At 43.2% G+C, this 27,126-nt stretch overlaps 1 protein-coding gene across 6 annotated transcripts in view; it reads right to left on the bottom strand.

The window, feature by feature from the left end:
- The window catches only part of SLC15A2 (solute carrier family 15 member 2), an 85,093-nt gene extending 58,196 nt beyond the window's left edge, over positions 1–26,897 (bottom strand). For 2 of the 6 annotated variants that reach the window (XM_068138992.1, XM_068138987.1), the window contains exons 1-5: positions 11,207–11,407; positions 7,831–7,918; positions 7,070–7,211; positions 5,131–5,223; positions 3,874–3,973 (exon numbers count right to left, since the gene is read on the bottom strand). In XM_068138992.1, the coding sequence (XP_067995093.1) occupies positions 3,874–3,973; positions 5,131–5,223; positions 7,070–7,211; positions 7,831–7,918; positions 11,207–11,338 (555 nt within the window). In that variant the 5' untranslated portion in view covers positions 11,339–11,407. Of the gene's footprint in view, positions 1–3,873; positions 3,974–5,130; positions 5,224–7,069; positions 7,212–7,830; positions 7,919–11,206; positions 11,408–15,815; positions 15,984–18,497; positions 19,229–26,379 lie in introns of those variants that run through there. The other 4 variants (XM_068138989.1, XM_068138990.1, XM_068138988.1 and 1 more) reach the window with 4 other exon arrangements.
- Between the last annotated feature and the right edge of the window lie 229 nt (positions 26,898–27,126).

The following is a 27,126-nucleotide window of genomic DNA, read 5'->3' as shown; positions in this document are numbered from 1 at the left end:
CCCCAGTACAGTTATGAAGACCCCATCAACTTCTGCTCTTTTACAATTTTATTTCTTATTGTGTCCCAGGCAATCTAATCCATACATTACTCATAAATTATTTATCCTGCATTAAAGGATTCTTAAGCCTTATAATATTCATCTCTATAGCTTCTTCCCATGGGAAAGAACAAACAGCACTGGGCTTCACTATCTCTTACACTCCCCTCCTTACCAGCATTTTTGATTACCTGGAAGTTTCTACTGCTAAGCTAGAAAAAGTGTATATTCTTCTTGATTCTACCTTTGTGACTACTTATTTGTCACCATAAGGAAATCTAGATAAACGAGTAGCCTCAGCACTCTCTCCCAAACCCAGAGTAGCCCTAGGTCATTCTGCCCCTGTATACTGCACTGCTTAGGCCACACCTTGAGTACTGTGTCCAGTTCTGGGCCCCTCAGTTTAGGAAAGATGTTGACTTGTTGGAATGTGTCCAGAGAAGGGCAACAAAGCTGTTGAAGAGTTTGGAGCACAAGGCCTATGAGGAGAGGCTGAGAGAGCTGGGGTTGCTTAGCCTGGAGAAGAGGAGACTCAGGGGTAAGCTTATTGCTCTCTACAACTACCTGAAGGGAGGTTGTAGACAGGTGGGGGCTGGTCTCTTCTCCCAGGCAACCAGCACCAGAACAAGAGGACACAGTCTCAAGCTGCACCAGGGGAGGTTTAGGCTGGATGTTAGGAAGAAATTCTTCATAGAGAGACTGATTGCCCATTGGAATGGGCTGCCTGGGGAGGTGGTGGACTCGCCATCACTGGAGGTATTTAGGAGGAGACTTGATGGGGTGCTTGGTGCCATGGTTTAGTTGATTAGATGGTGTTGGATAGTGGGTTGGATACGATGATCTTGAGGGTCTCTTCCAACCTGGTCTATTCTATTCTATTCTATTCTATTCTACTCTACTCTACTCTACTCTACTCTACTCTATTCCTGTCTGGCCCTCTCCTAGGCAAATTCCCATGCCATACCTTTAACCGTTTGTATCTGAGCACCTCAGAATTTGTGAGAGCTGAGAAACACTCGGACATACAGCTCTTGACATGATAAAGTCTAGAGCAACAATTACCAAAAGAATGTGCTGGTAAGAGAAGAGGGTAGTGATGCAAAAAGAATTTGGAGTATCCTATTTCATACATTTTCAAGTTTGAGTGATGGAAAAAAATATGTTCAAAGAAAAGCAGAAGTGAACACAAAAAATAATGACCCAGCAACTTGCAAGTTATATTGATTGGGAGAAAGGAAATAATAATTTCCTCCCAATTTTCTTAATTTTTGGAGCAGACATACATTAGCAACATGATTTGGATTAGCTAATTTGATCTCCTTGGCAACCAGAAAATAAAGAAACAAAAAGCAAGCTACTTAGTACCTTAAACACCACATCACACTGAAAGAAGCTTTGGGCCTTAATTAACATGCACGGGAACCTTTGCGTTCATACAACATATCATAAATATCATTTTGTTCAGGCATTTTTAGTTTAGACTCCTAATCCCATAGACAAAGATGCTTGGAAATCTCCTGCAGATAAATCTGCTTTCCATATCTGAACTCCTGCTGATTCACTGAATAGTACTGTTCTCAAAGTGGCAGATCCAAGACCACCATACTCATAAAGTACTTCAGAGAAAACCACACCAATGGTGTGCATTTACCCCAAAACACCAATTTGTCTGCATATGGGAACAGCAGGGACCATTTATTCATTTTATACACAGAACTACCACATCCCTAGTTTCCAGGTGGAACAACTAAGCCTATGTCCTTAGGGACTCAAAGGAAGTTTTTTAGTATCCTGAAAATGAAGGGGAAATCAAATGCTTCATTGCATTAGGAATTTTATTCTACCTGGAGTGGAAGGGGGGGGAGGGGGGGAGAAGTTTTCTCAAACACCACTCCAGAAGGGTGAAATACTCTGACTGGCCCCAAACCTTTCCTTTCATTCCTTACAAAAATCAAAACTTCTCATTCCAGTTTCCTATCACATAGCATAAAACTATCACATAGCATAAAACCTTTTCTCTTTTCCTTTCTGAAAGGCCAAGTCATTTCAAAATGGTAAAACACAAAACTTCCTATTCTGAAAAGAATAAATAGAGCAGAATGCATTGTCCTTTTCAGAATGCATTTTACAGTTTCCTTTCTCTAAATTAGTTTTTTCTCTCGAAGGCAACATACAGGTGAATGTTTGAGCCTTTGATAGATTTGTTGGGAAGGTGTAGTCTGAGTGATGGAGAATAAACCACAACCAATTCAAGTTTTTCCTCTGTGACTCAGCTGTGGTTGTAATTTTAGGAGAAATAGTATGTCTGTTCCTGACTGAGGTGCTGAGATTCATTAGCTGAAGTCTATAAACCACTCTGAAGATAAGTGGTACATATTATCATACCGTAATTAGGTGGTAATTGAAAGATGCTGGATAAACATTATTAATCATTAATATTCATAGAAGTAGCACTTCTGAATATGCTGCTGTGACACCTGTTAGAATCCTTTTGGGACAACTACTGGCACTGCAAGTTGGGATGCCCACATGCTGGTATGCATGCTGACTATTCCCACACATGCTGTAGTGCCAGCCTGGGGAGGCTGGTGAGCACCAGGTGATTGCTGCTCCCTCTTCTGCAGCATCCTCTAAAGCATCAGGTCCAACTGACAGCACAGGATGGATGTGTCTGCAGAAGGGTTTGTTTTGAACAAATGATCATGAAACATACTGTGTTTTAAACTACTTAATAACCATGAGTGACATCACTTGAACACCACAAAGTTCCTGTGCAGAAAGCAGAAGTCTTCCCAAAATTTTAAAATAAAGCACTCTAGAATTTAATGAATTAATAATAAAACTACATGCAGGAACACTGCAAAAGACAAACAGCAAACTGCTTTATGGAGCTCCCATCCCTTGTCTAAGGCCAAGGGGTCATCCCTTATCCAGCGCTACCAGTACCTGTCCTGACAGACCATTAGCTGAAGTCCTTCTTCAGGATCTCCATTGATGGCAATTACCATCTCCCAAAGATCCTAATATTTTACAGTACTTCTCTAGATCTGTGTCTGGAAAAATTTTCCTCCCTGCCAGCCCTAATAAATCCTCCTTGAATTTAAGACTATTCATCACAGATCCAAATACTTACTACTTCTTTTTTTTTTTTTCATGTAGCAGTGGCTTTCTGCATATTTAAGGACTTAAGCCACGCACAGAAGTTGCTGATTTGAATAGTGCCATTGAGAAAACTGAGGGTTTTATTTGTGTGTTAGGTCAGCATAAATCTAAGTGCTTTATTTCAGGTCAATTTGAAAATGACATGTTTTGCCTGTGGATTAGTACTCCCTGACCTGCTTCGCTTCTTTAAGCCCCACCTTATCCCTGGTTGAGCCATCGTGCTGCATAATGGGAGTGTCTGAACAACACCTGACAGACTATGACTGATTTGAGCTGAAATTCCCAAGGAAACATAGTCCAGTAATAGGATTTTCTCTTTCATTTGATGTATTCCATCGCAGCGCATTATAGTTGTCCCTGTTAAGATGGTTCAGAAATGACTACAGTTCCATGATACAGGATTTTCCCACTACTCTGACACCTAATTAACATTTAGATGATTTCATGCGATTAGGACCTATCCTTCCCAATATCAGTCCTGCTCTGTTGTCATTTTCCTTTCCCGAAGCATCCAGACTGTCTCAAGTTTTATGCATATCATCCTACTTCAGATCTTACCACATCTTCTCCTAGCAAACTGGCCTTTATTCTAGTATGGTAGGATTTGATCACGTAAGTATCCTCATAAAGTAAGTAGACACTGCAGATTTTAGGAAAGAAAAGAAATCTTACATGTTCCTCTTCAAACTGGTCCCCACCAAATGCAGAGACACAGGGCTTGATACCTCCCGTTCCAAGGGCGATCAAAAACAGACCAACCATAGACAGGACCCTTCATGCAAGAACAAAAATATCACCATTGCAGAACCTTTCCGGTGCTTATGAGAGCATTTTAGAGCGCCACCCAACCATGATTCCTCTGGTATCATTGTCATTCGCACATGGGTAGTGATGATGAGCCAGAAAAGCATGAAAAACAAATTAATTATCCTCATTTCTGCAGTCAGTACCAGCCAATTAACCAAACTACTTTTGTCAGATTCTTGCTGTTCTGAGGCCCAATGGACGTACTCAAGATCAAAGATCCGTGGGATTATTTTTCACTCATATGAGAGCAAAAGTTTGCAGAGATCATTTGAGGGGAAGGGGAAAAAAAGAAAAAAGAAGAAGAAGAAGAAGAAGAAGAAAAAAGGTGAAAAGAAAAAGAAAAAAAAAAAAGGGGGGGGGAAGGGATTAAAAAATAATTTTTAAGTGCCTTTTTTCTATAGCCTTCCAGCCTGGCTAAGTGCAGAGAAACTGTTTGAATTAGGCTAATTCTTGGATGGTTTCTACCTCCCAGCACTCCTCAAAATACTATTGTTGGCCCAACAGATTATGTCTGTAGGGAATAGGACTTGCCAAATCTGCAACTAAAGAAAACTGTTCTGTAAATGAAATGTGCTCCTGCTTGCATGTGCATATTTTTAGAGCTGAGGCCACCTAGGCAAAAAAAAGTTTGGTGGTTTCAGAGATGCCAGTTGGGGAAACTATTCTGACAAGCCTAACAGTTCAGAATCCAGAGGGCAAGAAGTGTTGTACCCTGTGGAAAGACAGAGCCTTCCTCTATTGCATCAGAAAAAGTATTTTTGTGCTCACATGTGTACATGGGAACCTTGCTGAGCTGGGCAGCTATGATGAGGAGGAAATGAGGGAGAAATGTAGGCTATTAGATGGCGGAGACCAAATTCCAGTAGCATTGTACAGCAGAGAAGGTGATCAGAGGTCCCTACCTCAAAGGGCTTATAGTCTCTGTGGTAGTTTCCAGCTCTTTCTGGTGCATTCACTCTGCCCTTCTGTTCTTACTCAGATATCCCAAATCCTTCCCTAATAAAAGCAACCCATGCACAGCCCCAAACTGCTGACCTGATGCAGGTAAAACAAATAACAGTATTGGGCAGACCAACTACCATCACAACCTACTATAGCACTGCAGCTTCAACAGCTACTTACACATGAACCGCCTGGTTGCCTAGGGATGGAATTGCACCGACTGACTTTATCAGATGGCCAACCACATACACAATGGAGAGGTAGATGATGGTCCTGTGAGGAAAGCAAACAGTAGTGACTGAAGGTGCTGGGTGACGTACAATCCAAAACCAGAGCGTGTCTGTGCTTCCTGATACGGCAGGTCCACTTGGCAGACACACAGGGAACTGCTTTGCTCATACCGCTGCTACAGCAGGCAGCAACAACTCTTTTGTGTCAACACTGAGCGCACTGGAAGAAAGAGACAGGCAAATGGATTCAGATTAAGGAGGATCTGCTTTTCTTGCAGATTTGCTGAGCAAAATAAAATAAAAATCTTCCAGTCTTGTCATGCCTGAAAGATTGCAAATGGAAGAGTACTGTTCAGATCCAACACAGTTTCCAGATCAACAGAAACTGGCATTTTGCAGCATAGGCCTAATCCCTTGACTGGAAGATGTCTATAGGGGCTGCTGCCTACATTTGACCCACCTGACTAACACATCTGAATTAGGAGTGTGGTTTCCCTGTTACAAGTCTGGTTTAGATCCCAAGTACCTCTGAAGAACAGAGCTCATCTATCTGCCTCCCAATGTCTTGGTGAGGCAGAAGAAATATGACTAGGAGTATCAAGCTTTTGACTGTATTTTGTTCCTTTTTTACATTCAGGATTAAGAAATATCAACAGAGTTATGTGTAGGCTAGACACATACAGAAAGAATGGAAGGACTTGTTAGGATAGAGGCACTACAAGAAGCCCTGTGAGCTTTCAGTGCAGAAGCAGTCCTCAACACATCCAAGTCCTGGTTGCAACAGCTAATTTAGAGTCACATTAGATCATATCTAAAAGCCCCTCTAATCTGTGTTCCTGTCCTTGGTATTGGCTGAGGTCCAGCTACTATAGCAAATGCCACTTCCCATTAAGTTATAGGGATTACTCCAAGGAAAGCCTCCAGCCTATCACACAAAAGCCTGCATAAGGATTTATCTTCTCACAACATCACACTGCAAAACAGATATCCTCAAATACCAATGAACATTGCTAGATGACCCGGAATAATGAAGCTAATAAACCTCCACTGTTATTTTTTTCACTCAAAGAGACAAGAGAATGACTAAAATTGAGCACAAACAATAAAGAACATTGATATCTCCTCAAGAACTTTCTGCTGGAAAGGCATATGGCAGCTGTTTGTTGGGGGTTTTTTTGCCTGTTGAGACTCTTCTGCCAGATGTGCTTAGCCCTAGAGAGGAGTTCAGCTGCACTTTATCATTCTGACACCCAAACCACCTCAGACAATGAACAAACTGCCAAGCAAAGAAAAGTCCTACATCTAGTTGCTCACCAGATGATGGCCCCACAACTTATTGGTGGAAAGGAAGACTGCCTAACTTAGGGAGAGTTTACCTGGTTATGTGTTTTGAGTGAACCCACATTTCCCTGGCACAAAAATGTGTTTGCTCACACATTTCCTATGCTGTGAATGCATAAATATAGCACAGTTAGTGACATTTCTGTGATTGATTTTGTGTGAAACTGTGAGATCCAGAGGATGACACCACTTCCACGCCATCTTGGAATCCTCCTCAGAAGCAGATCTTGGCAAGCTTAGATTTAATCACCCTGCCCCTCATCTTCCTCCAGGTGGGTAAGGAAGGACGGTGGAGGAAAAGTGTGCTCGTGACATTTAATGTGCTCCAATTTTGCTGCATGTTGGCCCTTGGGTGAAAGACGAGCACAGAACAGCATGAGCAAACAGATCAGCTGTTCATCCGTTAACAGAGAGGAGCTGACCTTGGCAAGCGTAGCTTTGCTGCACTCTGAGCTAGCTCAAAACTGGGAGCACACACAGCACTGCCTTTGCACAGGCTGCACGGTGTAGATGTATGCTGTCTGAATTAGAGAGATCTCTTCACTTACTTGTATTTCCCCAGCCAGGAGTCTGCCATAATGGCTCCAATGACAGGTGTGAAATAACAGAGCGCGGAAAAGGCATGGTACACAGCAGTGGAGAGATTCTCATCCCAGTGGAAGAAGCTTAAAAAATACAGTGTCAGGACAGCTAAAAGGAAACAAACAAATTGCATCAGATAATTAATGTGCATCTCTGCAGGTAAGCAGGATTAGGGCAGCAAGAAAAATCACTGATTTGCCTAGCAGCTATGAACACCGCAGTGGAAAGGTCTGTGCTTTGAGATCTGTTCCTCACAACCTTCAACACAGGGAAAGCTAAAATGAGATATATGAGTATCAGAAGTTCTGTGCTCATAAACGTTTATGTTCAGCTGGAAAAAAATATTTTCTAGCTTATCTTACTGTAACCTGTAGTTCTGTTAATGCACATTTTCTATTTGCAAATTAGGTGCCTGTATGATTCAACTCCCAAATACACCGATCATGCACAAATATGAAAGCAGTCACACGCTGGGAAACCAGGTCTGATACAGAGAATTGTACACAAATTTAAACTGGAAGGTACATTTGGAGCTCTCTAGTCCCAGCTTCTGCTCACAGCAATTATAGCATCAGTGTGAGGGCACACTGCTCATACCTGCAACCCAAAATGCCAATTTATTTTGAAAGACAGCTGAGACCACATACAGCACAGCCCTGGGACACCAGACCAGTGTGTACAGAAACCCAGGGATGGGAAAGACATCCCCAAGACACAGGCCACGTACCTCTCATGCCATAGTAGGAGAAGCGCTCACAGAACTCATTCACCACAATAAAGGCAATGCTTATGGGGTAGTTGGAGCCACAGAGTTTCTGCAGGAGACAAACAGGAATGTATCAGCTATGTGAAAGCCTTCATGCCAGCAACACATCATCTCAGTGCCTGGGCAGTGGAAAAGAGTCCAGTCCAAAATTCGGAAATCCATTGCTGCTTGACTTGTAGGTCAGACTCAAAGGAAAGAGGGGATCCCACATTTTCTTACTTTAATTGAGGCCCCCCAGTGAATCACCCTGGCCACGTGGGCCCACTTAGAAATGCCATGGGGATCTGAGGGCTGTCAGCAGCCCCTCAAAACTTGCCGCTCCAGGAGGAGCTCCAGTACAAGTGCCCTATCACCTCTTTGCTGCAATGCAAAACCACACCGAGATGGAAAAACACATTTGGATGTCTTTTCTTATACACTTCACAAAAAGCCACTGCCCTGCTTCAAAACTGCTCCCTCTCCTAGCATTAGGCCTTGCCTCAGCAGCCAGGGAACTCCAGGGAGCGGCTGTCTGCTTCCATGTGATGCTGCTCCCTCCTGTGTGACAACTGCCCTCAATCCCTCTACCTCACTTGCACAGAACTGTGCCACTGTGTTCACTGAAGTGGAGCACCAGCCCTGTGCCCTGCACTCCCTCAGGCACGGCATCCATTTCATATTCCAGGAATGCTGGCATAGCTATGGATAATTCAATTTATTAATCAAAACTAAACAAAACAGCAATGGCACTGTAAAACATGCTTGAGCACGTTCACTCTTTCACTGAATATGACTTTACTCTGGCTAAAATCGGTGGTTTCCAAGTAAAACATAAGGTATATAAACAGATGAGTTGGCACGACCTTATGTGGGCCTCTTGCTACCCCACTGTGGTCCGAGCTAAGCAGCTTCCAGCAGCTTCCAGCTGCTTAGTTCCACTGCCTCACAACAGGGAAAGCGGGTTTGCACAGCACTACTCAGCCTCTGCCAATCAGTGGGAGAGAGGGACTGGCCATGCACTTGGTGAGGGATGGGGAGAGTGTGATATTAACAGCTGCATTTCTACCTATGGTTTTAAACAGCCATGGCATGGGCCAGTGAAGTGAGGTGACCTCTTCACATGCATTTCTGTGCCTCGTGTCAGAAATAATGAATTCCTGTATTTCTTCCCAGAGTCCCAAATGCAAATACAGACACCAAAATAGATGTGTTTATTCAGGTTTATCTCACCCACCAAGAGACCTGAGCTTTTTTAGATTCTCAAAGAAATGGCATCAAATTTAGAAGAGTCTAGCTTAATGATGCTGTCCTGTTCAACATTATACAACAGTGAAAAAAAAGAGAAGAGACAAACAAAACACCAAACAACCACCAAAATGGCCTTTCCATTACTTAACCAAGCGTCTCTAAAGACATTTCTTCTTCTTAATATCTATTTCTCTCACTATAAATGGGCCACCTTTCTATTAAGAAACTCTTGGCCTCTTTGCTTTACTGAAGTCAATGTGTAATAATCCATTTCATTTATTATTCTCTCTGAAACCATCATGCTTAGCATATGGCATGTAAGACAGAGTGGGCTCCCTTGGCAACCACACTGGGGCCTACTGCTTTTAGACTAGCCTAAAAATGGTGACACAAGTTGTAAATACACAGAGAGACACACACATAGAATACCTTTCTCCAACAGTTTTTTTCATAATAAAAAAGAAAAGCCACAAGCAGCAAATTATGTTTCCTGTGGGTCCTTGGAGGCATTTTCTCAACTTGGAAGTGAAATTGTATAATAACAGGGATATTTTTCTTCCTCTCTTCCAACAGACCTAGCTATCAGTACTCATGAGATTTAATAACAGTGGACGGATTTGCAGACCATGTTCAATCTCAGACAGACAGGTGTGGGAACCCTGCTGCCTGAGCACACCCCTCAGCACCTGATGCTGGATTTAGCTGCAGCACTTTAAGGTATCACACTGCTACACTGCAACCTGCACTGACAGAAAACCTGGCAGTGACCCATTTCATTCACACCTACCCTGGGAAGGGAACCTCCTGCACATGAGCAGGGGTGAGCAGGAGGCTGTGACTTCCCAGCTAAACACTTTCCCCCAGATGCTTAAGCCAGTAAGTGCTTATAAACACAGAGAAAGACTCACAAGCAGGGATACTCCCATCTGGCTTGTATGTCATGAGATGGCATCAGCACATGAAGAAACCCTCATGCATTCTCTCCACTGTAACACTGACCTGCCTGTGGTCAGCCTGGACATCCAAAAGTGGGCAGCTGTCATCCATGCAGAGAGCCAGATGCAGTCTACTTGCTTTTGCAGAGGAGGACCTTGCTCAGCAAAGAGCCCCAGCAAAAGCAAAGAGGCTAAGTCTGGATTCATGAGCATACAGATACTCTGTGGTGCTTAACTACCACTGTAAGCCTCAGATCTGCAGGATTAGAGAGCTCTTAAAGATACTGTGGAAGTTGATAATTTGAGTCTTTGGGAAAAAGAAATGTCATTTAAAGTGCCAGCTACTGGAGACATTTGTTTTCATTTCTCCTTCTTGACAATTAGCTGCAAAATGGAACAAAGATATCCAAGACTCTGGATATCTAATAGTTAATGTGTGAACAGTACTTAAAATTGAGAGTTAAATAGTTGGTTTGCTAATGTCACAGCTGTGAGCTTTAAGAGCAAGTATTACCATATTGTCCTGCAAACCAAAGCAGGTGCAATACAAGTCCTGTTCTCTCTGAAGTCAATATCAAGTATAGATTTTAGGGGTCAAACACTCAACCTGAATTAGCCTGAAAACCTGCACAAACATCAAAATTGCAAAGCAAAAATATTGACCTGAATCTGGCAATAAATCAGAGGCAAATATGTAAACTAGAGGCTATGGCACTACAGTTGGGCTCTGTAACACACAGCAGTGACCTGTCCTCAAACCCTGTTCTTCCTTCTGCTTTGCAGCATCTGGGGACCCTTCCCTGGGGAGCTTCATCCAACTAAGCAAATGTACAGGTCAGCTCCCTCCTTCCCATGCACAACATCCTCCTACACTTCAGCAAGGTCCTTTCTGACAAGGAAAGTAGTGTTGAGGAAAAAGGCAGCAAACAAAACTCTAACCCTTTTCCCCAAACATTCAGACAGTTCATTTATTCCCTTTAAGCTGCACTTTCTTAACTTAATCAGGTTAGTGGAGGGATTTTTGCCTTGAGTTGTTAATGCTCATTTCAACCCTCTGCAAGAAAGGGTGTTTGTCTCTAGCCAGAGCACAACAGAAGAAAGAACAGAGAGATCTTGAAATGTTTAGAGCAAGCTGAGCAGAAAGCAGAAAAAAGGCAACCAGTTGTAACACTCACCGGGGATTTTTTCTGAGCAGGGAAATCTCCTTTGGGAGGATCATCTCCTGCAGAAATAAAAGTGAACAAAGTTTCCTTGGATTCATTTCTCTGAAAAGTGTTCATCTCCCCTCTCGCCTTGTCTCCCACCATGCTATGAGGCTGTGGTGAGTTGACTGGGAAGATTTCCAACCTCAGGCATGAAGTTTGATTCAGTTTGAGTTAACCCTAATTAAGCACATTTGTGCAGCCAGTGCAGAATGGGGAGGGAGATGCAACCAGGAAAGACCAGCTCCAGAGTTCAACAAGAATTAGGGAACACAGTCTAAATCTTTCACAGGTTGGAGCTGTGGGCACTTTGTGGCACAGACCTCCTATTTGTTTGGCATGCCCCCAGCTATTGTACATGCACCAGCCCAGCACAGCACTGTATGCTGAACAGATGTGAGCTGAATAAGAATCCCAGGTCCCAGATACCCCTACAGCCTGCAGATTTAAAAGCAGAGTGTGCATCTCCCTACTTATGTGGCAATCGCAGGTTTACTTTGCAGGGATCCCCTTCCACTGAAAAGCCACAAATTAATCCCAACTCATAACTACTAAAATGCTCATCAAGCCAAACCTTCAGGTGCTGGATGTCACGGTTGTCTGCACTGTGTTAAATCATTTCTTTGCTGTCTCAGGAGTGAAGTGACCCAGGGTTCATTCTTGCACCAATTCACTCTAATGACCTTGCCCTTTCCTGGGGGATAGTTAAATCCAGAGGGCACAGCCAGGACCCAGAAGTAGCCCTAGCTCAGTCTCTACCTTCTATTACCCAAAAGGCCATGTTAGGACACCTTACTAAGCAGACACACCGTGTGCTGTAGTGGAAGCCTGTGGATTCCCCTGCAGCTAGGTGGGCTCAGATCCCTGCAAGTACCCTACTGTCCCTCTTTTCATACCCTTCCTATGGGAACAGAGTTCCTCAGTATTATTCCAGTACCAGTTTCAACTACAGAGTAAAATTCACAGCCTCCCCATAAACTATCCTCAGTGGCTATGGCTCTGCAGTATTCTCAATACAGTGCAGGGGTCTTGTGTTCCGCTTACATTTGGCTTCTACAAAAGACAAATGTTCAAAGAATTTGCTCAAATATTTCACCTATATCAGCAAAAGTACAGATCACACCCAGAATCTGCAGCTGCTGCAAAGAGTCTCCACAAACTCATCCCTAGTTCCAGTACCAAGTTGCTGCTAGTGCTTGGATATCACAGGAGCCAGATCTGCAGTTGACAAATCAGGAAAGAGGCCTTTGCTCACACCACAGGTTCTTCATTTGGCATCAGTTATTTCTAACGAGACATGGAGAATATTTAGGTAAGGGACTCAAATGTGACAGAGTGCAGACAGGAAGCATGATTACCCTCCTCATTCCCTCATGCTCTGGGTATCGCTTCCTCTGAAGATCCCCAGGGATCTTGTTTCCTTCTTGGTAAGTGGGCACCTAAACATGAAGCCCAGACATCAATGGCAATGGCAAAGCAACAGTTCAGTACTTCCCCCACTCTGCTACAGACCAGGTCCTCATCTTCAGCCCTTCCAGTAACTGGCACACACTTGCAACTTTGCTTTTCACCTGGGTCACTTCTAGTGCCACAGACAGTGGGGGTTTAAGCCCATTTCATGGGCAAGAGTGACTCAAAAGCATACCCAGCAATGGGGACAGTGTCCAACCCTGTGCTAGAGGCAGCAGGAATATTTCTGAACCCTCTGGTGGTGTCTCTTACTGCCCCAAGTATCTCTAGAAAACCCCTGGTAAAAATCTGTGTAATCTGCCATTCATGGGTGGGCAGAGCAACCACAGCAGCAAAGTTATTAAAGGAGCAATGCAAAAAGGGAGAAAAGGTTTCATCATTCCTTGTGCAGAGGCCTCACACTGCTGTAATGTGATGCCTTAAGATTTGCAGCATCCCACAGCTAAATTTCCTGAGTGTGTACATAGCCCTGTGTGTCACATAAGCTAAATGAATTTTGTTTGTTCGTTTGTTTAATACCAGCATGCAGAACCATATCAGTTGATGGGATTAACGTACTACTTGTCAAATACACTGCAGAGATGTTTAGGCCATTAGCTGCCAGAAGATTTTCTGAAAATGAAAGGGAGAAAAGGAATTCAAATGCCTGGTAATAAATGGCAACTCATGGCAAGCAGCAAGAACAAGTTAAAGAGAGTGAATCTACAAGCACCTCAGATACAAATGAATTCAGAATAAGACTCAATAGAAGGAGACCTGTGCAGCCAGGCTGAAAATCAGGAAGGAATTGTACCACAATTGGAAATAGGGTGACATTTCTGAAGACAAGTATAAACAAACAGATCAAGCATGGAGCAATAGAGGCTGCAGAGCAAAGGCACAAAATGAATTACAGCTAGCAGGGGGACACAAAAGGCAATAAGAAAAGGTGTTAGAAATGCTGTCAATATTGGAGAAAGAGGAGGGAAAATGAAAGTCTGTTATTTAAACTAGAAAACGAGCAAACAAAAGCTTATCCAGAGAAGCCAGGGAAGTTGTGTCCCTTTTGTCTGTCTTTGCTAAAAAAACTAAATTGCAACAAGATACCTAACATCACGAAAATGAACCAGGAGGAATATGGGTGAAATGAGACAAAAACCACTTAAAGAATATTTGGATACCACAAATGTGCTCAAATCATTAGAGCCTGATAAAGTTCACCTTCAAGTGCTGAATGTAGTATTGAATTACTTCCCTGCAGAAGCAGGACAAGCATCACCATTGCCTTTAAAAAGGCAAGTTAGGAGAAGACAGATGTGCTCCTCCATAATCAGAGGGCACCAAAAAGAGAATAAGGATTACAAAACAGCCATTTTGGATTAGAAAAAAAATGCTCTCAAACCAGATTGATTTATTCTTTGGCAACAGAGTGTGATGTAACAGCCAGAGCAGCTAACAGTGTGATGTATCCTAGCCCTAGTGTCCCAATGAAAAGAAGGTCCAGATGAAATACCCACATATACAGTGGGCAACTGGGAAATCCCTCCAAAAGTAGCTATAAGTTATTTTCTATCAGATTAGAAGGATGTGAAACATGCAGGTGTTGAGCTTTTCCATGAGCAAAGAGAACATCACACAGCTAACATGCTGCTCATGTTTGTGTCTGAAACCAGGATGGAGTGGGCCTGGGGGAGAACAGGGTTATGAACTCAAAATGATACTGCTTAATGAGAGAAACCACTTTGCAGCTCTGGAATGAAGAAAAGGATGCTACCAAATGGTACCCTTACCCAATGACAGGAAAAGCATCCCCAGAGACCACCTATTCTCGATTTTCTCTGGGAATAGGAAAAATAAACCTTTATTTAGAATAAAGGTTTATTTTAAATAACTAACTAACTAATAAATAATAAATAAATAAATAACTGACTATTTTCAACAAATAATATATTTGGGGCTGGGTTTTGGCCAAATTCCCTTTCTGCAAGGACAGGTGAGCAATGGAACACAGACAGTGTGGCTGGGCCTGCATGATTTGGGCAATGTCTAGTGTCTGTTACATAAAAACATATTACACACTGGCAAAATATCAGCTCCTGTCCCAGAGAAGGCAGACAGATGAGGGACTCTCTTGAATTTCTCTGAAAACCATGTGCTAAACAATTTCAACTTCTAAGCCTAAAAGCAAGGACTACTTTCTGCAAAATGTCCTCTTTTCTGAGTTATTCTTTATGCAAGTGGCGAATCTGCAGGATGATTCATGCTTAAACGCAATATTTAGCTGCCTTGTATATGCAAAAGTTCCCATGAATACATTTTTCTATGACTTTCATTTCATAAATTTAATTTTTTCTGGCTCCCACATCCACAGGAAGACAATCTGCATTTTCCCTTTGCATTTAGAATCCTCGCATTCTCACTGCTTCCTGCTGTAGTACTGTGCACATTAATCTGTTTATACTCAACTAATCTCTTCATTTTTATCTCCATTCATCTTGTGGCAAAATCCCTTCTTGGTTTTCAGCTCAGGCACACACTGGTCTCTTAATAAGGATTCTTGTTCTGAATTCATATACACTGGACATATTTTTATAGCCCTTTTACCATATCTCTGTGCCTCTCCTCTTTCTCTCTTTCCAAGGTAAGTTATAAGAAGCTAGATGAATGTGTGCCAGCAATACCTTGGGCTTAATGACTTGGCCCTGGATGAACGAGATAACCTCTCCAGGTCTCCTCTGGCTTATTCTCTCCAATTCTTTAATTACAGAAAAGAGCATGGCTTAACTGATTTAGACAGATCAAGACTGGGTTCCATTGCCTGCAGACTTCTCCCAAACTTCAAAGTAATTTAAGAAAATTATGTATCAAATCACTTAAGCGACCTGAAAAATATGCTAGAAGTCTTCATGCCTGCATCTCTGCTCTACACACCAGCCCTTACGGACTCAAACTGGTAGAGGTATTTACATTAGTACCATTAACAATATCAAGTGCCTAATCTGTATTTGTGTCTGTCATCTGGTCCCAAGTCAACGTATAATAATCAGAGAACCTTCTTGTTCTTCCCTGTTGCCATTTTGCTTTCAGTTTCTTCTATGATTAGCAAGCAGAAATATTTTTTAAATCCTCTCACCATCCAGGGCTTCCTTTGCAGCCTGCAGCCTGCTCTCCCCCTCTGCCATGTCTGCTGCTTCCTGCGCATTGGATGACTCCAGATCTGTTGTGCCTGAAGATGAGCCTTGTTAAGCAATCACGGCTTGCTCTCACCCTGTTGTTAATGTTTCACTTCACCAGAGCAGTCCTTTGGCCATTAAAAAAAAAAAAACAGTTAAACTTTCATTTATTTTTGATCTTGAAGTGAAATTGAAGTCATCTCTGATCAGCTCCCAAATGTCCTAGGGAATCTGCCTTTCTCATTGAATACAGGCTGCATGGCTTCTTTCATGGATGTTCACAATCAATCACTTTGTGCTGCAGCCACACTATCTTTCAATAAAATTACTACTTCTGGATGAGAAAGGACTGGACTTGTGACTAGACAAAATTTACAGTTGGACATAAATCCCAACACTGCACACCAGCTACAGAGCTGGCCTTAACGATACACATCCTTTAGTAGTTAAGCTTGTAAGACAGTTTCAGCACCTTTGACAGGACTGGCTTCAATTCCTGGTTCTTCATGTGCCACACAAGAATGCAGACATAACATTGCCATGTCATCCTCCCAAACCCTTTTTCATGATAAAGCCATGAGCTGCCTGAAGAGGATCAACATTTTTTAATGCCACTCTCCTGCTGTTTACTTCTTTCAGCTTTCTCCACATAACCTCCTCTAAACTGGTGTAACTTCCTTTCAGAGAGGCTCTAAGACATTTCTTTCACACAGGGGAAAACCCCAGATATTTTCTTCACAGGAATGTCTCACAGTGAATTCTTGCGTGTGCAGCAGCAAAGCAAAATGGGATCTCCATCAGCACAAGTCATGGCTCTGAAGCCACCCTCAATCTTCACCTGTTCATTGCACTGAAATCCCAGTCCCACCTGCTTCATGGCCCTGTATCTCTCATCATCACCTCATAACACACAAAATATACAGTCAAGGCTACAAACAGATATATATATTTACTGGTGAGCTCTGCTATTAGCTGGACAAAAGTTGTCCCAGTGGAACTGAACAGGAGGACTGGAATGATGCACTAGGAAAGCACTGAGAGACATCCAAACTCTAGTGAAGAAAGACAGGCAGCAATAGCTATTTATATGTGCAATAGTGAGCAGCCCAAGGAAATCACAGATCAAATTCCAAAATGAAATGAGGAATAAATTCCTACAGGTGCTGAGTCATTTGATTGAGCAACAAGAGATGCACAAGGAAGAACAGCACAAACAACTACAAAAAGATTATGGTAAATTCTAAGTGACTTGGGGAAGGAGGACTGAAGCAAAACTTTAATTATGGATACAAAAGAGAAACCTATTCACACAAGATGCATTAGAGATAGGTGGTAAGAAGGATTTAAATCCAGAATGTAGGATGTATGGCCAGGATCCAGGGAGCCTTACTCATATTGTAAGAAGATGTAGCACAGATAAGCACAAAGCACAGCACGGTAAAGCTAACAGTATGACACTCTGGGCAAGCACTGTGAAAAACAAGTAGAAAAGAAGTACCAGCACTGCAGGCCAGACAATGCAATAGGGAAGAAAAGCTGGAGGGAGAACAGTTGTTGGGAAGAATAAAAAGCTTTACTTAGTAATGCTTGTGACTTCTGCTGGAAGATTAGGAGGAATAAAGCACAGCAGGAAAGGACTTTCCTCTCTGAAGAACTTTAAAAGAGACTGCCATAGCATGGGAAAAAAATAAGATTTTTCTCTTCATTGGAGGGCATGTCCTGGCAAAGCAGAGGAAAAGGTAGAGCTGATCAGCTGAGGCAAGAAATGAAGAAAATTCAGCACACACAAAATACAAGCATAAATTTAAATTACCTTCTAGAGTCTCATGATGGGAGTATCACAAAACCACTGCAAAAAATTGGAAGTCAGCTCCAGTATAAAACTTCTGCTCTTTCAGAACAAAGTGTTGATTAACAGCAAGTGGATACCAAGGAAGCTATATATCGTGTAGAAAATCAGGAATTACTTAGCCATTCAGACTGTCAGTAAGGAGACAGGTTAAATGACCTTTTAAATTCCTTTCTAGCTATTTTCCCCTCCAGTTCTAAGTTGTACTTAAGGCTATACAATAAGGTACTGTACCCTGCCCCAGTGCTGACTGGTAGCACTGGTTCCAGTAAGTTCAAGACACAGAGAACATGGTCATCTAGGTGCCCCAGGCAATCTGGAGCCCTGGGAACATGTCCAGTCCCTGGGATGTTTCTATGTTGTGCTCTATTGCTTAGTCTTTGTTTCTCCATCACAGCGATTTACGTCCTATTATTTAAAGCATTTTATGAATGCAGCCCACTTCTTAGAAACAAGAGCCTAGATAAAACAACAGATAGTTTTACTATTGACAAATGTGTGTAGAATCAGCAACAGAAAGAATACTCTGAAAAACAAAACCACAAATCCAGGAGGGGAGAGCTGAGGCAGGTGTAAAAGGGAGCATGAGCTCAGTTTCTATCAAGCTAGTCAGCGCTGTTTGACTTGCAAGGGTGTAAGTGACCGATCCGTTCTGAATGTCTTTTTATGGCCCCAATAGACAAGGTGTGCTAGGTTCTCAGACACCCAACGCCACAGCTGTCTGATTCAGGCATAACTGCTCAAAACATCCACATAACAGAGATCCTGGAAACAGAAAAACCCAAAGGTTTACCTGGTCCACTTGCCTGGGGCTGAGGCTGGGTTCTCCCTTGCATGGAGTGAGAAGGTGGGAGATCCCTGAAGCTGGAATAAAGATGGATGTAGTGTGGAAGGACTTAGGAAAAGCACTCGAAGATCATTTGATGTCCCAAGCACATTTTTTCCCTGGCAGTATCAGAAGCAGGATCTTACAAACTGCCTTTCAGCAGCAGGTCTTAGGGCATTTCACTGAGCAGATATCAGTATCTCCATTTCAGAGATGAGCAAAAGTGGGAAGACCCATCCTGATGAAGGCGGACACCACTGAAACCTCTTGCATGCCGGCCCAACAGTCTATCCATTGAGGTGCCCTGCCTGTAGTATTATCACAGCAACAGAAAAACAGTTACTGATTTATTATTCCACAGGTTCTGAAGGATAGTTCAGCTCTGGAAGACACCACAGCTTGCAGCAGCCTTGGATCTGGAGGAATGCTGAAGATAGTCTCATGCAGTGCTTCAGTCATCACTTGAGTGCACTGCCCACCTCTCCATGCTCATTTCCAGCCTCTGGGACAGATATTGCCTTGAGAACTTCTCTTTCTGCACTGAATCCTTGGCTGGCCAGTAATTCCTCTTTGGTGGTGAGTCCAATACCCTCTCCCATCCAGCTCTGGACTAAAAAGCTGCTTTTTTTCACTGCTAGCCTCTCCTTCACCAAGAGGTAGCTGGTAATAAGAAAGAAGGAATCCTGTAACTATCCTATTTCCTTGCAGCCAGCTCACAGGGATGCCTGGTACCACAGAGGTCTATGGGATAGTGAAGGAGGGGTCACAGCTACAGGATGTGGCATCAGGACCCCAGGGTTCAGTTCTGACTACTGTTGGGCACCTTAAGCATATATTTCAAGTTTCCTAACCTTAACTCCACTGGCCACAAAATGAGAGTCAAGCAGTGCTAATCTCCTGTACATCTGGGGCAAATGGTTTATTCTATTAATCCAGCTGCAGGACCAGGAGAATCTTAGAAAAGACATTAATTTCAGCTTTTCCATTCTTTTCCATGCACCCACATTCTGATTGTTTTATTGTTGGCAAGCTCCTCTGTGTCAGAAGACACAATGCACTGCACAATTCCAAATCTTTGCCATCACAGAGAGAGCAGTCTCGCCATATCCCAGCACACAGCTGAGTTTTTTACTACATCTTAAGCTAGATTGCAGTTGTGTAATCGGTATTTCATCAGGGCAAGCTGCCAGGGACAGAGAACATGTAAATCCCCAAAATACCTCTGTTCTGATAAAAAGAACTTGCAAATCTAATCCAGAGAGATCTCATCTCTCAGCAGTGCCCTCTCCCAGATGCAAGCAAAGATAGATGATACAACTGTCTGCATTCTAGGGACTGTCATGTCCACTGAGATGTCCATCAGATCCTCCCTGACCATCTCCCTCCACTGCCACACCAAGGCACAGACAGATCAGGAGCTCATCCAAGATTCACTAACTCTGTTTCCCTGTGTTCTCATCACAAGCTTGCAGTGACATCCATTCTTTTCAGCCCCACCCTGCCTACAGTGACCATGGGGATCAATTTGCTAACATGGTGAATGTATCTCTCACCAGCTCCAGGGGGAAGCACAGGCATGTGGGTTTTCTCTTCATCAGGTCCCAGAGGAACAGGCACAAAATTACAGACTTTTCTTTTTAAAAAATGTTGATCTACAGATACAGCTTTTGGGGCTCCAGAGACCCTGGCACTTTGCAGCACAAAGTGTTTTGCCCTGGTCATCTTGGGCAGTCTGCTCTCTTGTGGCGATTGCGGCAAATCCCCTCTGGGTTTGTCAGGGAGAAAGGGTACACTCATCTGTTCCTCTTTCTCATTAGGCTAAGTCCCTGTTACAGGTTTAAGGGCCTAGTTTCCTAACTGTAAAGAAGTTTTTCCAGAGAATTCCAGTCCAAGTGGCATGGACTCTTTAAAGGGGCTGAACAGAATATAGAAAGATACATTGATTCCATGTCATTGGTGCTGGAAATTTCTATATAGTTTGGGAGCACTCTTTCTCTCTTCTGTTTTCCCCTCTGTTGCTACTTTTCTGGCCGTTGCCTTTGTTTTTCTCCTGTGCTGACAAATTGTTTAGGCTATTGCAGTAGTGCAGTGGGGGGAGGTAAGGCAGCGTGGCCTTCAGGAGGCAGGATTTGTACAAGGGGGTAGAGCTATTGAGGAGGGAGGTTTAGCTGGGCCATTGTCTAATTTTATATGTAAATATATTTTTGTATATGTTTATTACCTTTTATGCTTTTTATATTTAGTTTGGTTTTGTAACTAACAATTTCATTTTATTTCCAAATTCTCTGTAGTGTGGGAATTTACTCCTTGGGGTAAATTTCCAAGCTCTGTGTGGTGTAAACCCACTGCCTTCCCCCAGAGAGATCTGCTTTTCCTAGGAGTCGAGTGGCATCTGATCCACCTCACATCAGTGGGACCAGGGGTGCTCAGCCTTTCCCTGGATGCCACCCCTTAGCACATATTCACTTCCCACTGCTCAAGATGACTTTTCCCCCAGAAATAACCTCTTGTGTTTCAGTAACTTATCTGGAGCACATCTTCTGGCTATGCTCTAAATCTCTACTGTCCTCAGACTGTTTCCTTCCTTCTGAGATCTCGCATGGGGTTATGCCTATCACACAACAGGCAAGCCCTGCATTGCACACCTGTAAACACTCTCCATGCTTCACTTGGGCAAACAGCAGCGATCTCTGCACACCAAGCAAGGCCAATTAAGGATGAGTCATCCGGTCATGTCTCGGCAGCCTGTGAAGTCAGTTGCCCGTAGAACACAGAAACGCTTTTGCCACGGGCACACAAAACTCACATCTGGTGTTTTTCAGCTTGTGGCATTACAGAAGCTATAGAGCAGTGCTGAACATGCAGGGCTGCAGCACAGCACATGCCCAAACAGCAGGCAATGGGGTGTGTCACTCTTACTGCACCTGCAGGCCACCAGAGCTGTGCTGGCTTCCCTAGGAGCAGAGCCGGCTGCATGCGTTCTGAGTGATTGCAGACGGAGCCTCAGAGCACAAGTCCTACGCAACAGCAGGAGGCTTAACTCAGTCAAATAAAACCACATTCACTCTTCAGGCTACTATACTCACTTCCAGCTCTTCTGCTTTCCTAAGCTATTTCTAATCAGTTCTTTGTACACTGTAAGGGTACAAACCCTCCGCAGATTTCCAGTATCTTCCAGTAGCTACCAGCTATTGATCTGGTCCTTCTTACCAGCAGCAATCCCATCTATGTCTGAGCAAAGCAGAATGCTCAGATCTAGCAGAGGCTTCACTAGGTCCAGCACTTCCTCTACTAAACCTATTGCCCTGGACAGGATGTCTGCCTGGCAAATAGGAAAAGCTGCAAAAGCAAGAAGAAAATGGTGCAGATGGGCTGTGAGACAGCATATGCACATACTAGCTACAGTAAAAGTTGCTAGAAGATGACAATGTGCCCATTCTGGTCAGTTACTATATCCACTGCAGCCTCATCTGCAGTGTGTGACAAGGAGAGATGATGTTCCCACCCCAGCTGATGAACAGCAGTGCCAGGAATATGCTGCTATAGGCTTTCCACCACCCCTTTCATCTCCCATGCCCACAGCTGGCATGTCTTTGTTGTTTGGCATTCGGCCTTTAGATGTCTCCAAGTGTGCCTGTATAGCCCTCAGTAAACAGAGGGGAGCACACTGGTACTCATTGACAGAGAAATCCATTAATGCCAACATTTATTAGCTTAAATAAATCCATGCCAAAAAAAAACAGTCACCTTTTCCAAGAAATCCAGCTAGATCTAGCCATGCCAGTCCTTTAAGATGCAAAGGGCCACTCAAGAGGTATATATTCAATTGGCCTGAAAGAACCTTTGAGTGCTCAGCAGCTTGCAAAGATTTTTTATAGAAATAATCCCTTTCAGAAGCAAAGTGTACATGGCACTTTTCCTCCATCTCCCATTCACTTTTTACCTCTAACAATAAACAACTAAAGAGATTCACCGCAGAATGCCTCCACATTGTACTCATCTAGAAATACTTCTCTGCTGTATAAACTCAGATTAATATTAATTCTCTTCAGGATAAAGACAGCTAGGAATAATTTGAGGGAATAAAACCAGTTTTCAGCATTTCTGATGCTTCCCATTGTTAACAAACAGATGATCTTATAATGGCAAAGTCAGAGGAATAATTCCTTTGTTACACTAGATCTGATTGACTAGACATGACAGATGGTGTTTTTATTACTTTCTGTCTTTATGCCAGTCTAAAAGAGGCCTCATCTAATGCAGCCCAGGCTGTGTTTTGAGTCTTAACCTTGCAGATAAGCAAACCCCATTTCATCAGGTTAATGGATCCTCACTTGATTCAGGAAGGCAATTTTCCTTATTCTAATCAAGTACTCAGAGCCCAAATTGTCCTGGCTGATTGACTGCCAGCAATGGGTACATCTTTTTACTAAAGACTATATTTATTTTCAAAGAAGGAAAACAAGTTATTATTGTTATTACAGAACCAGTTCTATACTCAGTGACTTCTGCAATATTGGCTTTTACTGCAGTCAAAGAATTAAAGATAAAAATAAAGTAAATTCAGCCTTCCTCTCAGTAGTTTTCCTAAGTAACAGGGAGGAAAGGAAAATTAGAGAGAGAGAGAGAGATGTCCTGCTGTCTACTCATAATTCCCCCCACCAAATAACTGTCCCTATGGTAATAGCAGCAGCAGCAGCAGACTCCAGCAGCTGCCAGCCCAAGTAACTTTGCCACCAGGCTGGCAAGAAGTGACAGAGGACTATCCACCTTCTAAAAGAAAAGCCCTGAAGGAAAAATAGTGCTGTGAGGATGCTCCCTGCAAGTCCCATCTCCACCATAGCATCTGGACCCACAAGAACAGTTTGGTGCTACAGCTGCTCAGGAGCACAGCAACAGCCCACATGGAGACAGAGATCATAGTGCCTTGCTGTCTTGGCTTTTGGTTGACTTGTGTCACTCCAGACAGAAATCCTGCCAGCTGTGGGGCTGTCCAAATCGCTTGAAGAAGCAGATGGGAGGTCTGACCTCTCCTGCTCTCTCCTACCTACTTCAAGACTGGTCCAGCAATTGAGTCGATGTAAGGGCAAGGAGAAGCAGCAAACTGTCCCAAGATTGTACAGAAAACCATCTACACAAACAGCTCCTAAATGATCATTCAGTCATTGCTTTTACTTTTCAACACACACATTACCTTTTCTTACAGCCTCACAAGCAGGATTGGTAGCCCTGATACCCCATCAGACACTCAACACTGGATTTCCACCTCCAGAAAATCTGACCTCCAGGAGCCTCAGCTGGAGTTTGTAGGGCAAGCAAAGTGAGCCACTTAACACAAATTTCTTTGCCATTATCTGAAAAACCGAGCTGCTGCCCCAACAGCAGCTGAATTTATTGGTATTATTGATGTCTCAAATAAAATGACTGTTCTTTAATGATTTTTATCTACCAGCCACCAGATTTTTAGGGTTTAGTCAGGCAGAGTGTTAGATCATAATATAAAGGCAAGGCATCTAAAAACAGTGATTGTTCTGCAGGAATGATAAAGATGCTGGAGAATCCATTACGTCTTCCATTCCTCAGAAGAAGGAGAGCTTTCCTCTCCATTCCTACAAAGCAAGGATAGGTCGTCAAGATGTGATACAAGGGGAATCTAGAACCTGCATTTTCTCCCCCTTTATGATACAAACTAGCCCTTCAAACACACCCCAGATTTACTCATAAGCCTAAAATCCCCATCAAAGACCACAGGATTCCCTGTCCACTGAGAATTCACAGTATTTGCAATCAAGGGCAGCACAGCAAATACAAGCTGGAGGGCAACAGGGTAATAAGAAGCAGGTAGGAAGCAAGCAGTTCTTATGCACGTTGCAGTCACAGTACAACAGAATTCTTGTGCTACATGCAAACCTGAGAAACAGCTGCTAACCCCTGTCCCATAAGGTTGGTGCATCGCCCTTGAGGAACGCCCAGCAAATCCAAGCCCCACAGCAACACTGCTCAAGTAGATGTGTAGGACACATTGTCTTTTAAATCGCCTTTCACCATTCATGTACAGATCAGCTGGGTTAACAGATGTATCTCGTTACATTAATTATCCCACAATTACTTTGTGAAGACCCAAACCTCATTAACTCACACGTTTCCTCATCTCAGATCATAGTTCTTCTTCTGTTTTTGAAATACCCTTAAGACACAGAGCAGTAGGAAAGGTTTTATCCATGACTTGAAGCAGTGGCTGCAACTTTCTGCTTAGTTGAGACTGAGACTGGGATTAGGGGACACAGGACAACCCAAGCACAGAGGGCATTTCAAAGCAAGGTTGGGGACAACCTCACAAGATTTCCACCGCTGTGAAATCTCACAAGATCAGCCATTTTTACCCTCTTGGAGAACTCATTTTAAGGCAAAAAGCTTCTGATAGAATTTGATTTTTTTTTTTAAGACTTCTGGCTTCCTCTGGTCCAAAAAGGGGGCATGGAATCTGCTCCAAGCTTGGATGCCAAAAACGCTGTGCTTGAATCAGAGGCTCCAAAAACAAAGTCAGAAAGTAAGGCTGGCCTCAAACTGAAGGATTAAAAGTTCCCAAGCATTCTCAAAGGTCCCTGCTTCAGGTTCTCTCATGTAGCCTGTGACATTTAAAACACACAGCACGCTTCAGGACAGGCAGCCTTTTAAAGCAGCACTCTCCTTGAATATCGTTATGGGTTTGATTGCAGACACCTTTGGGTTCAGAGCAAACACTACTGGAAATTGTTCAGACAGCAGATCAATACAGGCACATAACTTAAAAAACATGTTACTTGTGGAGACAGCCTCAAGGGACAGCCCTGCAATTGTCCCCCCAGTCAAACAATCCCAGCAGAAGTAGGTATCCATCCCTGCTAATTACTGCTGGGAAATTAGCCATCATAGCAGCAGGAGAAAGTGGTGAGCTTGCTTCTCTCATCTGCTACACCAGGCTTTGAAATGAGAAGTGCACAGTGAACTTGTGCCCAGGCCTGATGAAAACCCCATAAAGTGGGTGAATGGGCCATAATTAACATTCACCCTCATCCAGTTTCCAGTGTCTGGGAACAGCTGACTCCAGCTGCTTTAGAAAGAGCCACAAAGAGGCTTCACAGCTATCAGATAAGATGCCCCAGTCGCTTTCTCATTGCCTTTATTGAGTGTTGGGTCAGACCCCGTACACAAAAGTGTCTGTGATCAATGAACCCATGATTTGCTAGTTCTGCCCAAGGGCTTATTCACAGTTAATCCAAACCACCTTGATTCATGAAACTGACTGGAAATCTCATCAGAACAGGCTTTACAGAGAGGTTTCTGGTAGTTTGGCTTCTATCACTGACTGAGAATAGAGCTAAAAGAGACTCCAGCCTCCTGAGTTATTTTGTCAGATCTGGAGATGGGTAATTAATTCACAGAAGATAAAAACAGCTTGCTCATATTCTGCCTTTTGCTTCCCCCCACCTCCCCAATGAACAGAGGTGCTTTTTATTCTTCTTTTTTCTTAGGTTTATTTGGGTTTTCAGAGCTATTTGTCACATAGTTTCTGCAAACAGTTTCAGGATAGCATCAGTGATGTGCAATATAAGGAGGGACAACAGGACACATAGGTTACATTGGGCACTTCAGAGGGGTTTTTTATTTGGATGAGCACACCTTAGAAACAGGTTCGAGGTGCAGATTTGCAGAACTGTCATGCTGAAGCTTTTTCATGGATATTTTGGACAATTGTCTCAAGACAGCCCACTCCCACAAACAGTCCTCACACAATGTCTGTCTGCTGGAGCACTCCCAGCCAGGGAACACAGAACAAACAGAAACACGATCAAAGCTGGTTACTCACGGAAATATTTACCGCAGGTCTCAAGGAAAGATGTTGGTGGGGCGTCCCTAGGAAGAGGGATTTCCATGAAGGAAGCAGTAAAGTGTTCCAATACCAAAGACAGGAGTGCCTATGAACTGTTCAAACTTCAGGGTGTATCTGAGATGAACGCATGGAAGTTGTTTATTCTTGTACCCGCAGCAGCGCTTGCATTCCATGCAAGTGACATCCAGAGAACAAATGGCGAAATAAGCTCTTGGTCTCACAGGAACATTGTTCTGTTTGTTGTCCCTGAAGGCTTTCAGTTAATCTTCATCAGTGGGTTTGGCCAGAGAAATGTACTGGTGAACCTCCCCTCTCTCACTTCTGTGTGCAAATTCAGAGCTTCTTGAGGATTCATTAACTCTTTTCGTGTATTTCAGGGGAGTCTTTCATATTTTCTGCATCACTCAGTGCCTTTCTAAGTGTAATCAGTGTGGTCTCTCTCTGATTTGCATGTGCTACAGAGCAGAGCTTTAGAAACACCTGGGCCTACAGGGAGGATAGATAGCTAAACAAGGAATCTTGTTGAAACTAGCTTGGCTAGACCTGGTCTTTCTCAGCCCTAGGGCTTCCTCCTTCTTCACATTCTTTGTGGTGGAATGGAGAGCAACTCAAAGGACGTGGCTGTACCAAGTCAACTCACCAAAACTGATCAGCAATGAACATTGATGCCACATGTTTTCAAGAGTTCATATTCAGCTTAATGCTTAAAATCAGATTTAGGCT

This window comes from Melanerpes formicivorus, unplaced genomic scaffold (assembly GCF_026170545.1).
Source record: "Melanerpes formicivorus ecotype bairdi unplaced genomic scaffold, bMelFor1.0.p_v2 SCAF_5, whole genome shotgun sequence".
NCBI classification, from domain to species: Eukaryota; Metazoa; Chordata; class Aves; order Piciformes; family Picidae; genus Melanerpes; species Melanerpes formicivorus.
This window is presented reverse-complemented; position numbering and strand designations above follow the sequence as displayed.